Here is a 15063-nt window from a genome sequence, read left to right as displayed (position 1 = left end):
TGTTTCACCTTCCTCAAAAGTTTATTTTGGCTAAATGAAAAGGCTGAGAGGAGCAGCTCTGTGTAGTAAATGAAGAGTAAACCCTGAGCAAAGTGTTCCAAACACCAGCAGGCAGAGTGGAACTCCCTTCTGAGAGAAGGTTGGTTTGTACTGACATGAGCAGGAGCCACCACTCCAACTCACAGACAGCACCGGGAGGGAAATCTTGCTGGCAGAAAGGGCTTTGCAGCTGCTTTGCTGCTCCAATCCCACTTCTGGTTGCAGTGACAAAGCAAGAGGCAGCAGGAGCCAAGCCCATGCCCACCCCTGCCACCACAGAATGTCCCCACTGAGCCCCCAGCACTTGCCAGGAGGTGGTGGCTCTACTCACTTTCCACGTCCCGGACACAAACTCCATGGAGGGGGACGATGTGCTTGTGGGACACCTGACTCATCAGGCTTGCTGTTTCAAAGAAGGCCTGTGAGGAAGGGAAAAACAGCAACCATTGAACTGCCAGGCATTGCTACAGTCATTTAGCAACTACAAAGCAGCAAGGATCACCACCATTTGATGATCAGAGGACTGGAGCACCTGAGGAGAAGCTGAGAAACCTGGGATCGTTCAGCCCTGAGAGGAGGAGGCTTAAGGGAGACCTTATGGCCATGTTCCTGTGCTTAAAGGGGGCTACAAAGCAGCTGCAGAGTCCCTGCTGACAAGAAGTCCCCTGGACAAGACAAGGGGCAATGGGCACAAGTTGATCCTGTGGAGATTCCCATTGGACACAAGAGGAAAATTTTTCCCCATGAGGACAGTCGGACACTGGAATGGTCTCCAGGGGAGGTGGTGGATTCCCCCACTTTGGAAAGTTTTAATCTCAGCTCAGTGGGTGCTGAGACATCTCACATCAATAATAATATTAGAAGGGTTGGACCAGATGATCCTGGAGGTCCCTTCCACCTTGACATTCCACAATTCCATGAGTTGGAAAAGATCCCTATGTTTTCCAGCAGGATAAAGGGCCACCAGTGCCAAGGATGTGTCAACCACTGTAGGAACAAGGCAGTGGAGGGTTAGGTCTTGGCATCACCTCCTGTGCAGCATTACCCTCTTCCTAGGAGATGATTATGCAAAATGCAGAATAAGAAACCAAGTATCTCCCAAGTCCTGATCAGCCAGGGCTTTGTCTGCCTCAAACAGTGAGAAACACCTTCAGCACCACCCCATTCCCCTCCTATAGGCACATCCCCCTTTTTAAAGGCTTTTCAGAATTAACCATGCCCAGAATTGGGATCCCCTGTGCTTGTACTACAACAGACAAAAAGGAAAGAACTTGCCAAAGAAATGTCTCTGTGGCTGGGGTCCAAGACTTTGAGGAGGACTTTAATCTCCTTTTCATGCTGATTCCCTTCATTCTCATCATCTTTGTAGTTGAGAATCCCAGCATAGATCTGTGTCCTCGTCCCTCTTCCAAGATGTTCTCCCTGAGACAGGACACACCAGGTGTTTTTCAAAGCAGAACATGAAGCAAACAAGCAGAGATTTACTGAAATATTTCTCTCTACCCCCCATTCTTCAACTCTGAGCTGGGCTTAGCTCTCCACTTCATCTACACAGAGATTTAAAATTATTCCAGTGAGAAACCCATGACAGGCTCCCCAGCTGGAGTGGTTTCTCTGAGCACACTCACCACTGGGAATTTATTTGGCATTAAAGGGATTCTGCATCCAACAGATCTGAGTGTGATTTAACTTTTTTAGACTAAACACCAAATGAGTAAATAATGACAGGCCTCTTGTTTACAATAAGCTGCTATTGAGGCAAACTTTAATGTGTTTCCAAAAGTTGGAGGAAATAATACTTCAAGGGAACACTTTGTTTGGGGAAGCAATTTCCTCCTAAATAACAGAGGGGATATTTTTCCAGGAAGCCTGCACACTAATTGCAAATATACCAATCAAATAACAACTAAATCATCTATAGCTGTTCTCCCTGATCAGTGATGTAATTAAAAAAAAAAACAAAAAACAAAAACTTTTTATTTCACTGAAGCAGCTTAGCTGCATGATTTAAGAGCTCAGGTCTTTTAGAAACATTCAATGTGATTTGTGCATTTAAGCCACTGTGGATTCTTTTTTTAACTTTATTCAACTGAAAACAGCTGCCAGAAAATTTGGGTGCTAATCAGTCTGGAACACAACATTTTGAATGCAAAGACTCTTCAGAGCTTGAATACTTCACCCTTTTTTTTAAATTATAGTATCTTAAACCTCAGGTTGCCTGTTTCACTGCTATGGCAGGTTTTAAAAGACAATTTAGCAAAAAAATAAAACAACAAACAGCTTGGAAAAGCAGCTCTTAAGACTTCCACAACTTTTAGGAATGACCTCAGCAGCCACCTCTTCCCACAGCCATTAGAAAATGGCTCAAATATCAATTTGACTTCTGTATTTAGTGAAAGAGATTCCTGCCAAGCTGCTTTTTCCACACGACACATAAAGGTTTGGATTCTGAAATAATCCAGTAAATCTTTAATATAAATAAAGAGTCAGATGAAGTTTTGCTGAGGAGAACTGGAAGAACCCACCCAAATGGGGTGAGGTGATCTGACCTGCCCTGTGCTGGTCAAAGTCCCACTTCACAGAATCAGAGAAAGTTCTCTGGTTCTAAGCAAGCCCTTTCAGCAGCAACCCACCTGTGTGATCCCATCCTTGAGGATCAGATGGAAACTCAGCTGCCCCAGGTGATCCACAGGCTGCCACTCCTGTGCCTTCTTGGTTGCAACGAGCAAGTTGGAGATTTCTGGAAGGGAAGTGAGAGAAATTGTTCTTAAAGATCTTCCCAAAAGAAGTGCATTCTTCCTTCTCAGTCAGTAACACTGCTGGGTGTGCTCACTGCAAGGTAAATCCCCAACATGAATGAGGAGGAAACTTTGACTTAACTTCTGCTCAAGTAACTTCTACTCTGTCATTCAACAGATTACAGCAGAGCTGCATATTTTATATTTTATATGATATATACAGTGTTCATATGACCCATACTGGGGCTGCTGTTAAAAGCCAACAGTGTTTGCTGCACAGATACCCAGGACTGACCATTCAGTTATTTGTGAACAACCAAGTAAATAAACAGATGCAAAAAGAAAAAAAAAAAAAAGAAGAAAAATGGTAACAGAGGCACTGGGTCTCATGGTAATGCCAGTGAAAAGCCAAAGTGGGTGGGCAGCTCTGTCACCTGCACAGTTTGTTCCAACTCCAGCTGTCAAACTGCAATCAGTTCCCAAAGTTCTCCAAAAGCAGGGACAAGCTCAGTGTCCATGCAGAGCACCCTCTAAAAGTCTCAGGAGGAGCAGGTAATGACTGTTGCTCAGTTATTCCCCTGCTTCTTCCAGGAAACCATTATCTGACTGACACAACCACACTGCTGTGTTTCCTCTTGCACACACACCTCACCTCCAAACACTCCCACTTCCCAGCCAACCAAGAGAGTCACCAAAGCTCAGAAAGCAAAAAAGCTTCAAAGCAGAGGTTGCCATGGCCCCACTGCAGGCTGCAGCCCCCCCTTTCTTGGAGGAACTCAGTGGGATGCATGGTGGCACCACCAGGCAGATGTGACCTGGTGGAGAAGAGGAAGGGACCTTCTATGGTCCCTGCTCTGCTGCAGATGGGCACCTCGTGGCACCTTTTCTTTTTAAACATTTTCTTTTTAAACAAATCTGGAGTTGGAGGCTGCAGGGCCAGCAGCTCAGGGGCATCAGAAAGGGAAACCAGAACTTTTCTCAGTCCTGTTTGAGAAGTTCACACAAACAAGGCTCAGGAGAAGGCACCCTGAGCATCCAGTGCTGAGCTTGTGACATTAAAAGGAAATCCTAAAACTTTGCTGGCTGACAAGATTCCCCCTCCATGAACGAGGAAAAATCTTATATACCACTTTTTAAGTGACAAAAAAGCTTCACTCAAGAATACAGAACAAACCAAAGACTCTGTGAATGCCTCCTCTTGCTGGAGTTTGTTTCCTTTCAACAAAAAAAGTTGCTGCTTCTCATAAAGGGTAAAATTACCTCTGGGTTTGGGCTGGCAGCACCTCTTGAGTGTAAAGCTTATGTTGTCTGTCCGAAGTATCTGTCCTTTCAGGTGATCCATCAGCTCTTTTAAGGATGAGAAAGGCTTGTTTGAACCATGCAGGAAGTACCCACCTTTCTTCACATCAATCTGGAAGTTCTTGTACTGGACTGAATTATTTATCATCTGCTATTACCAGGGAGAAGGGAAAAAAAAAAAAAGAAAGAAAAGAAAATACCGATTGTTCAAGTTGAAAGAATGTTTGTAAAGCCATAAAAGCTCCCCCAAAGCTTTGAAATGAGATGTGGGACCAGTTCATCACTTGGTCCTAAGCTGAGGTCCCCTAATCAGTGTTGGTCATGCAGAAGATGACCAAATATCAGTGCTAAGAGACAGCTTTTATTTCTGAGAGGGGTTTTTTTTATTCATCATTTTGTTATTTCCTGTTTAAAATGTCTCTCCCTGACCTCATCACTGATTCTATCCACTTTTTTTTTTTCCTGAGACAAGGAAAAGAGTTCATTTTTTTTTTTTCTGCTAGTATTGGGTTTGTGAGAACAAAGCAAGTCAGCTGATGTCCTGTCACTGGACATCACTGAGCAGAGCCAGGATCCATCCTCCTGGCATTCACCCCTTTCCTTATCTATAAACATTACTGAGGTCACCCCTCAGCCTTTCCTCACCAGGAGATGTTCCACACCCTTCATCCTCTTTGTGGTTCTGTTGGACTCTCCCAAGCAGCTCCCTGTCCTTCTGGAACACACATACTGCACACAATATTCCAGATGTGGCAGAGCAGAGTGGGAGGAAAACCTCTCAACCTCCTGACCACCCCTTTCTGATGCACCCCAGGTGCCATCAGCCACAAGGCCACACACTGCTGGCTCCTGCTCATCCTCCTGTCCCCAGAACTCCCAGCTCCCTTTCCCCTGTGCTGCTCCCCAACCTCTACTGGCACTCTGGGTTGTTCTTTCCCAGATACTCCCCACTGGGCCTTGTTGAATTTCATTAAATTTACCCTTTGCTGCATCAGCTTCCAAAGAAAGCTGAGGGTGATGGCCCTAGAGAGCAGCAAGGGGTGCCAGGGAGCTGTCTGTGGGTGACTGCTGGGCATGTCACAGCTGATGTACCTCAGAGTCTTCACAACAAGTCACTGTCATGAGAATGTGGTTGAAGTTGGTGCAGCTCCACCTCAGCACGTACATCCCTGCTTCATTGCCCTCCTGTCGCAGCTTGTTGATGGCATATTCTGTGCTGCAAGAGTCAAAGAGCCAAAGAGGAACAGCAAGGAATGAGCAGCTGCATCCAGAATCTATCAGCAGGAACTACACAGGAGAGTAAGCTGGTATTTGGAACACAAATGTGTAACAGCAACTTAGAATTATTATTATTATTATTATCATCATCATTATTATTACTGTTATTATCATCACCATCAAAACATGCTCTGTGGGCATTACCCAGGCTCACATTTAGCTGCAAAAAAAGCAGAAGAAAATTGTATTAAGCTCTTAGGATGCTTGGTGGGGAAATTCTGCATCCAACACAGCACACACCATAAATTCTCCCTTTTCTGCATGTCACAAAAAAGGAAGAGCCAAAAAGGGAAAATAATTCCTGCAGCTACTTAAAAAAAACCCAAAGGCTCCCAGGGTCAGTGTAGATACAGTTCAAGTTTGTTTGCCCACAATATTCCCATCTGTTCAGCTGAATCCTTACAGCTGTTACTGAACTAAGCCTCAAAACCCTCCTGTTGTGAGGGAACCCTGGCTTTACAGATCAGCAACTTGATGTGGAGTGAAAGTAACGTTTTTTCCACATAACCACCAAAAAAAAATAAGTTGTTCTACAACCATTTGTTAACCACCAACCCTCCCAGTGTCAGATTTCCTCAATGCATTCAATCTGCAGCCCTACTGGAGACTGATTTTTCAAGTGGAAAACATAAAAACAAATATTTTACTGACCAAATGGGCCCGTGGCACCCATTTTTTATGTTGTGCTCAATCAGGGGAGGAGCCACATCTGTGCAGAGGTAATGGTGGGCATCTGCTGTAAGCCTGAAGTAGCCATCTATCAGTGATGCAAAGGACAGGGCCTCATCGTGGGAGGAGAGCTTCAATTCCTACAACAAAAGGAGATTTCAGGCAAGAAGGCTTCCAGTTTTGTTAAAATATTTAAAGAGTGTTTTAATATCCAACCATTTCTGCATGGAGTGGCTAAAATGCAACCTGAAAGCTGTGACAGGAAAGAAAACATTTTTAGGAAGCCAACACTGCCCATTCTCTACTCTCCTCACTCACTACTGGCTAGAAACTTCCATTCTCCAGCTGCTTGGTGTTTTCCTGTAATCCCACAGGAGATCTGTAAGGAAAACTCTTCCACCAGGCTCTCTGAACCTCCAGAAATTCAGGACTGGGGCAGTCACATTGGGCTTGAAACCAAGGGCACCCTGGCAACTCCTTCCAAACTCCAACAGCTGGCAGCCCACAGCAAGAAGAACCAGAGGACACAAAAATTGGGTATTAATAAACCAACCCTCCCCTTCCCTCCAGCTCCTCTCTCAGTTGTCTCCTCTCTGCCACCCTTCCTGAGCTCCTCTGTGCTGATGCAGCTTTTGGCTGTCCCAAGCTGAACAGATGAAGGCTGAGAATTGCAGCAAGGAGCCCACCAGACACAAGCACCTCTGCTCACCTACTTGCTGCTCTCCAAACCAACCCTCCTGCACCTGAGGGCACTCTGGGGACAGCACATTTCACTGTTCTTCAGAGTCCTGTCAGAAAATGTCCCTCAAGGAGGCTGCCAGCCCCTTGCCCAACACCTCTGTGGCTTCCCAGCAGAGGGAACCCTACCCCAGGTCTGGTTCTTACCATCCGTTTGTTGTCCTGCTTGTTAATGCTGACTGTTGTAAACTCCTTGATGACAATGTGGGTGATTTCAGGAAAATAGGAGAAATTGTTCCAGGAATTTTCTCGGATTTTCTGTTTCTCTTCATCCTTTTTGGGTTTGCCGTCCGTTTTTTTCTTCTTCTCCTTCTCTGTCTGTACAGACTGCAAATGTATTTTGGATTAAAAATATACTAGTAAAACCCAGGGGTTTTAAGCACTTTTTTTTTTTTTAACTCTAAACCAAAAAAATCAAGACAAATTCACCTTCCATGGCTATTTAAATCCGGAGTATTTTTTGCACTGAATTATCAAAAAATATTATCTAGAAAAACTAGAATATGTCATAACTCCTTTGAACCCTGAGCTTATTTACTATTTGTGTACACAAACACAGAGGAGGTTGTGCAAAGCAACCTCAGTTAGCAGCACTGAAACATGGAACAACACCTAAAATATCCCTGATGTGAGAAAGCTCAGCTTTAATGTCACTGTGGTTTAATCAGTGAGTGTGAGCAAACGGGGCACTGGGGTGCCAGAGGCAGAAAAAGCACTAACTCTGTGATATCAGGACAGAGAACCAAGGCCTAAGGGTCCCCACAGACATTTCATCTCCCAAGACTTGTGCCTGGCCTGGCAGATGAAGAACAAGACTTGCAATTTCCTGGTGAAGTTGCCCTCAGAGGTTGTGCAGGGGTCACCCTTGGAAGTTTTTAAGTCCAACCCCTGAACGCAGGGTTGGACAAGACACCTCCTGAGGTCCCTTCCAGCCTCCCTAATCCTAGGCAGGAAGTCTGCAGTGCTCTCAGTGTCTGAAGAGCTATAAAGCACCCCATTTTTTGGTGATGTTCCTAAAAGCAATCCTCCAATTCCCATTTCTCCCAGGGATACTCACATTTGGTTTCAGCCTCCACTGGATCCCGTTGTTTCCCGTCACGAAGACCTCGTACACCGGGGGCACCTCGCTGTCCCCACCATTACACCTGCTGATTTCATTCTCAGATGAAATCAGCAAAAAGGAAGTCTCAAAGATTTCTGCTCCATAATTTTTAGTCAAGGTCTCCATGGTTGATAAGTATTTCACTTTCAGGTCCCGGGAAGACACGGTGTTGTTGCAAATGGTTTTGTTGTTGAACTCTTTTAGGAAATGCCTGAAAACGTTGTTGATCCGAATCCTCGTTAAGAAATTCCTCTGTCTGATGATCTTGTTCAAAGTTTCAGGGATATAATGCTTGTAACTGGAAGGAAAAACAATGCTAGGAGTTAACAGTCTCATCTCCTGAACTTTTAACTCTTGAAAATGTGCAACTGCCCTACTTTGAAAGCAAACAAGGTGTAGAGCCTGTAGATGTACACCCTGTAGAATTTTAAATGCTTAAAATTCTTTCTGGAAGAGAAGCACAGCAGACCCAAAAGTGACCAAAAAAATGTTATTCCAGCTCACCTGATATCTTTGGGAAGCTCTGGAAGCTTCACATTTTTCTTGATGGCATCATGGCAGATTGCAAGGACAGCCATCCCCAGACATTCATTTTCAATTTCATGACCCTCTTGCTCGTTCTGAGCGTCACGGACTGGTGCCAGGCCTTTCACAAAGTCATACTGACCCTGATTAGGAAGCAAAAAATAGAAGAAAGCTACCAGGTTTAGTATTTGTCAGAGTTTATTCATCAGCAAGGAACATGTCACAAGATCAGTGGCTCTTCTTGAGCAGGAGGAGTGTCCCAAAACTGAAACCCAGGACAGGAAGGGACAGGAGAAGAAGGGAGGAGCTGAGAGCACTGAGACAGAAACCTGGGCAAGCTCTGGTCTGAGAAGAAACACCACAAAGCACTTGTGAATACTAACAGGTAGGTTACATGCACTGAAAAATAGGTCTTGAAATCAGCTTCTGCTGGACCAAATAGGTTTTGTGTGACCACAATGGCAGCAATACCTTGCAAGCAGCCTCTCACCTGTGCAAAGATGTATTCTAGTGAGTTTGCATCCAGTATAGGAGTTCCCTCTGGTGCCAGCTTCTTCTCACAAGAGGTTTTTGCCTTCTTGGATGAATGCCTCCACACTGAGGGCTCGTTTTCACTAGTGCCATGCCAGTTGGTGAAGTAGAATCTTGCAAGAAGAGGAAGAAAATTTAAAAATTGGGGGGGAAATCGCCCTCTTACATTAGAGACATCATTTAAACTTTGAAAAGAAAACCAGTTTCAAGTCAAAATGCACCCATCTTCTGCCTAGAGGTTGCAACTTCGAGTGGTTTACTCCTGAAACTGCATTCCTGCCTTGAGGAGCTGAAGGAAAGCAATTTATTAGTCAAAGGTCTTCAGCATTTCCACTCCACAGTATCTCACTCCTAACTCATGATACTGTGACTGACCATGAATCCACAGCAGGAGCAGCAGAATGAACACACAGAGCTATGCCAAAAACTCCTGACAGGCACTGGAGGATGCTGCAGGGCTCCTTTGGTTGAAGAATAAAAAGCAAAGTAAATCATTCTGCCTCCAGGAAATGACTTTGTTTCCCTATGCTCCTTTATAAGATGAGTGATAATTAATAACTCCAATTTTTCTTTGGTATTTCCTGAAAAGAATTATGGGCAAGGTATTGTGTATTGTTTGTGACTGAGAGGAGAATTTGCTCCTCTTCCTATTGAACTGCCCTGATTACCACAACACTTTATAAGTTACAATAAAAACTGGAGCCCCATTGTTTGAGGAACTTCATCAACAAAGGGCTCTGCCTTGAAGGGAGTGATGATGGACTTGGGGTGAGAAGGAGGCAGACTGCAAAATACTTATTGGTTTCTTACCTTGGAGACTTTTTGTTGTGTTTTGCTGAGGGTTGTTTTTTTTTTTAACTTGAAAGAAATACAGGGTCAGTTACAAAGTTCCTAGTGAAAAGCAAACCCTTTTAAACTATTACCAAAAATAAAGATTTGATGGGGAGAGGAGGAGAAGTCCACACAGTCAGAAACCAAATTTAAAGCTTTCAGCACTGGGAGAAAAATCAAATATATAAAGTGTCTGAAACCACTCACTCACATACCTTAGTTTGCTAGACAGAATTTTAATAGGACATAATTCAATCAAACTTATCAATGTAATGAATTTCAGAAATGAGGCTGTCTACATAAAAGTTATTTAGTCTCTAAATGATTCTGTGCTGCACTATTAAATGAGCCAAGATAATCTGCCTTTTTCAAGAGGAATTCAGAAGAACTCAGAGGAAACAACACTCATTTAGAGAACAGTTTCACAATCCTGTATTGCTCACAATTTCTCAGGCCCCAAACCTGCTCTCAGTTCAGATGCTCAAGCCAAGACACACAAGAGATCAGAAAGGAAATAAGGAAAATATCTCTTTACCACTACACTACAGTATTCCTAAGGAGACAGGAACCTTTAGATTTTAGCACTGAACTCAGTCTCTTCTTAAATGCATATGGAATTGTTTTAAATACACATTATTAGCCCCAAGTTTGCCAACTTTCATGCATGAAGTACAGCTGAGAAAAGAGATGCCCCTGCCAGACTTCAAATCCCAACTCCAAAGCTTAAAAAAAACAAACCACCAGAACTTTTAAATCTAGGAAGCAGGACATGTTGCTGCTTTGCTCTACAAAATGGTAGAAAAACCTCAAGAAAATAAAGTTCAACATCAAGTCATTTTGCCTACATACCTAAAACTGGATAGTTATGAGCAGTCAAAGATCTGTAAGAGGGGAAGCTGCTCAAGCAGAAGGTGTTGCCCACCATGCAGGGGAGATGCAGTGGGAATGAAGGAGAACCTGGAAAGAGCTCTCATCATTCTCACCCACAGCTGGCACAGAACAACCCCAAGCACAGCAGGAATCATTTTTTTTAAGAATTGTGTTAAAACCAGCATCCTACCTCTAATCAGAGGATTAAATTCCCACAACCAGGTTTGCAAAATGCCACTTTCTCCTAGTGACAAAAGCAGCCCACATCAAAGAATTGCAGGTTCCTATTATGCCAAGAAATTTTATTATCCAGTATATGATTAATCTGACTGATCTCTTAAAGCAAGAAAAGGGCACTTAATGCTCTGTAAGAGGCCATTAGAGTCCTCAGAGCTTCTTTTAGAGAGTCACTCAATTGCATTATAGTATGGTGGTTATCTGCCAAACTTAATTACAGCTGTTTAAATCTGAGCTTAGTCAAGGTTAAGTCATTAATGCTGTTAACAGACTGTTACAGAGAAAAGAAAAGACTATAATATCCTCTTCCTCTTCTAAAAATAGGCGTGGGTATCAGAATTATTTAAATGGAAAAGACCTTTTTGTTGACTCTATTTTTTTGGCTTGTAACAGTTCATCCAACAACAAGAACCATTCCAGCCTGGCACAAATTTATTGAGGATTGAAACATCTTCAAAGCTTTTTCTATCTGCATATGAAAAGTGGTTGTTAATCTCTGACAAGCCTAGGAAATGGTTTGGATGCACAACCTGAGGTTTACACAGCCAGTTCTCTCATTCACAAGCACAAGTCATAGCCCCATTTTGTCTCTAAGAAGAGAAAATCAGGAAAAAAAGTGTAAAATGCATATTGCTACATTCCCATTTGAAGTTTTTTCCCCCAAACTGACTGTGGATGTGAGCATTACATTTTAAGGCAAAGAGGGAATAATATGTAGAAGTTTGGTTTCTGTCAGCTGCACCCTGAAGAACTGACAAAAACAATCTGTGGACTTGGTTTGGGAAGACAGGTAAAGTCTCCAGACTAATTTTTCTTGAAAGCAAAGCTTATTCCAGATATTCTTCTCCCATATCATACACTTGAAGCTCAGATTGATGCAAGAAGTGGGAATAAAAATGAAAAAAAAAAAAAAAATCTCCTCTGTCCAGAGAATTTCCCAAGCAGCAGCCATGTTGCTTCTTCCTTTCAAGCTAAATGTAAAATTCCCATTGACTCCAGTTCACTTTGAATGCTTCAAATGGAAACTGAAACATTAAAAAATACTGACATAAATAAACAACATTTTTAGCTGCTTTTTCTTTCTTTTTCTTTTTTCAATTTAGCTTTTAGCTACAGCTTCGTGGATGAAGGTTCTTGGGGGTTTTTTTTGACTCCCAGGGCTTTTTTTTTTTTTTTGAGGTTAGACATCAAGATGAAAAAAAAAAATCAGGAAACATTTTAAAGCTTCTCCTGTTAATCTCTTACCTATGCTGTGAACTGTGGGGTTCAGCAGGAAGAGTCAAGAGGATCTACACATGGCCAAGAAATAATTTTTCAGATGTTCTGCACTTACCTCATTCGATAATGGAGCCTCTGTGATGTTTTCTCATCTATCTTAAAGATATGGTTTGGTGCATACCAAAGTTTTTTGTTTTCATCATAGAGGGCAAAAAGATTATGGCACAGAGGAGAGATAGCTGGAAGAGAAAAGTAAACACGTGCATGAATCACAGGGCTACAAGACACACACCTCAAAAATACCAACTCATAAAGCATCTGATCTTGCAAAACAGGCCATAAAAAGAAAGTGATACTGGGATTTGTTTAAGACAAGCTCTTAAGAAAATTATGGCTAAAGTGTAACTGTAAACTGTGTGCTGGTTCACTTCTAGGGAGTATTAAACAGCTTCATTTCAGCTACTTCTGACATTAAACCTAGACTGAAATCCTGATTTTGCCAAGGGTCTGAACTTCAAGAGGAAATGACTCAATAATCTGCACTTTTCCCAGATCCCAGACATGGGTATTTTAACAAAACCACTCAGCAGTACCATAACTTTGCTCTCAGTTTTATTTTATTAATAATTTTGACTCCCCTAGTTGAAAAGTTTTAGCAAAATGATTAAATCCACCCCCTCCTCATTAGCACAGAGGCCATGGTATGGTTACGGGTCCACCCTTGGGTTGAATTCCTTGCTCAGTTCCTTGAGTTTCCTGCTCAGGAAGAGGCCTTTTTGCAAGAGCTCTGCTCAGGGAAGCAGCTTGGTTGCAGAGAGCACTGTAACCACGGGGCTTAAGTGTCCTTCTGAAACTGGGCCAACTGCAGAGCACTTTGTCAGGGTCCTGCAGACCCATTTCTGGTGTCAGCTGGGGAGCAAGAGCAGGAGGGAAGAAGAAAAGCCACAGAAATAAGAAACTGAACCCATTCAATGCAAAGCCCACAGAAGGTGAGGTCAGGCAGCTGCTGCTTTCTAGAGGTCAAGCAGCAGCAAGGAGGTGCCACCACTGGTTTAACTCTTCAAGCTGGGATTTACTGAATTTACTGAAATGGGAAAAGCTTTTGTCCTTCACTGGGGACTTAGGGAGAAGTGAAAAAAGGCAGCAAGAAGTTGCCTTGAGGAAGATTCCTTCAAAGGTTTTAAAGCTGCAGCAGAAATTACTGGGAGCAGATGCACCCTGTGTGGGTTCACACCCGGAGAAGCTCAGAGCTCTTACACACTGACATAAACTGCTGGGGTTTAAGTACTCCTCATTTTCATTAAAACCATCCAAAAGCAACACCAGCAGTTTTTTTGATGTGGTTTGTCCTTCAGCTTTCCATCATTCCTGCCTCTCCAGTGGAAGAGAAGCAATTAGGCAAATGAACTGAAGGGTACTCAGTGTTCCAAGAACCAAGCTGACATGGGAAAAGTAAACATTGCCAAGCTGCAGGAAAAGCCACTAATTCCAATCAAATTACATAGATTTTTCAACTATTTTGCTGAGTCAAGGACCCCAGTGACAAAGCAAGACACCTTCATTATCCATTTATGTATTCCCCAAATTAACTGTTCACGTCCTCTCAGTGGGTGCATTATGAGGAGCACAGACTTCCTAACTCTGCAAAGAAGAGTCTGGTAACAGAAAACTAAAGCTGGAAAAGCAGCAAACAGGTTCTGTTTGGGTTTGCTTTTCATTAGCACTCTCCTCCAAAATGTTTTATAACACAGGACAGATCCAGACAGGCTTACCAAGCAGAACACAAGATAAAGTCAGCTTTGTCTTCACTTATTTGCATACGGTGTCTCCTCCTCTCTTAAAAGAAACCTGATCATCCCACCCAATTAAAAAAAATCAGCGTTATGTCTGCCAGAAGGCAGGGTGGGAGATCATCACTTTACCTGAATCTCAGGACAATCTCTCCCACCTCAAGCAGTTTAAGAGCTGCCCAAAGAGACCCTTGGCAAAACTTCCCCCCCTAGGCTAGGAAACGTGCACACTTCTCCCACAAGCAGTGACACACAGCAAAGGACACAACACTTTTGAGACTCCCAAGCCTTGCCACTGAGACAATCTGCACAGTCCTCATACTCACAGCACTTCTGGGCAGCCTCAATGCACAGCTCCTCTGAGGTGAGCTCCCCACTGGTGTAAAGAATGGGGTTTTTGTCTTGCAGGTAGAAGAGGACTTCTAAACCCTGATGCTGAGCTTCCAGCAGCTCGTTCTTCTTTGTGCTCCTCATTTTTGCACAGAAAGCCATGGCTTTGCAGTCCTCTTTCACGTTTAGATACTGGAAGTGGAGGAAGAGTAGTTGAGCACAGTGTGAAGAAGAGTTTCAGTATTTGTTGGAACAGAAATTTGTTGCTTTCCTGAGGCTACTGCATGGGTCAGGCACTTCTCTCAAGTCCTCACACTGGGAACTTGATTATTCCAAGTCAGAACTCTCCACAAAAGTGAAATAAGTGTCAGTGATTATTCTGTTCCTGCTAACTCTGTTCCAAACAGTTCCTTTCTGTTGTGGTGACTCCACAACTATTCTACATTGTTTCTCTTCTTACTGTAAAGCAGGAATAACTTTCACATCCTTAAGCACCTAACAGGCTGTAAAACAATACTTGAAGCTGGGTAATATAAACAGATCAAATTATATTTCCTTTAAGGAAAAAAAAAAGAGTGCTTCTATTTTTACAGTCTCCTTAACAGCTCAGTATTTCTCATAGTCTTTTAGAAAGTATTTCTCACAGTCTTCTAGAAATAGCATTGGGTTACTACAGAATGTCTTCATCAAAAATTGGTCACAAACATCTGCAGCACTAATTTAATTTCACAAATCAGACAACTAATTATCTTCTTGAGGACTTACAGCTTAAGATACTACAAAGTGTGGATACAAAACCTGCTGGAGATTGCTGGCAAATTTCAACCACATCAATCTCCTGGGTTCACTAAAAGAAATTCTGAAGTGT

The 15063-nt window shown here is 42.9% G+C and overlaps 1 protein-coding gene across 3 annotated transcripts in view; it reads right to left on the bottom strand.

Moving 5' to 3' along the window:
• JAK1 (Janus kinase 1) overlaps positions 1–15063 on the bottom strand; it is a 63269-nt gene that overhangs the window by 7702 nt on the left and 40504 nt on the right. For 2 of the 3 annotated variants that reach the window (XM_071749918.1, XM_071749917.1), the window contains exons 3-14: positions 14192–14387; positions 12191–12314; positions 8879–9032; positions 8368–8531; positions 7819–8161; positions 6909–7088; positions 6006–6163; positions 5169–5292; positions 4038–4224; positions 2673–2779; positions 1315–1461; positions 371–458 (exon numbers count right to left, since the gene is read on the bottom strand). In XM_071749918.1, the coding sequence (XP_071606019.1) occupies positions 371–458; positions 1315–1461; positions 2673–2779; positions 4038–4224; positions 5169–5292; positions 6006–6163; positions 6909–7088; positions 7819–8161; positions 8368–8531; positions 8879–9032; positions 12191–12314; positions 14192–14387 (1972 nt within the window). Of the gene's footprint in view, positions 1–370; positions 459–1314; positions 1462–2672; positions 2780–4037; positions 4228–5168; positions 5293–6005; positions 6164–6908; positions 7089–7818; positions 8162–8367; positions 8532–8878; positions 9033–12190; positions 12315–14191; positions 14388–15063 lie in introns of all 3 variants that reach the window. The other variant, XM_071749916.1, reaches the window with a different exon arrangement.

The sequence above is a fragment of the Heliangelus exortis genome, chromosome 8, assembly GCF_036169615.1.
Source record: "Heliangelus exortis chromosome 8, bHelExo1.hap1, whole genome shotgun sequence".
NCBI lineage: Eukaryota > Metazoa > Chordata > Aves > Apodiformes > Trochilidae > Heliangelus > Heliangelus exortis.
This window is presented reverse-complemented; position numbering and strand designations above follow the sequence as displayed.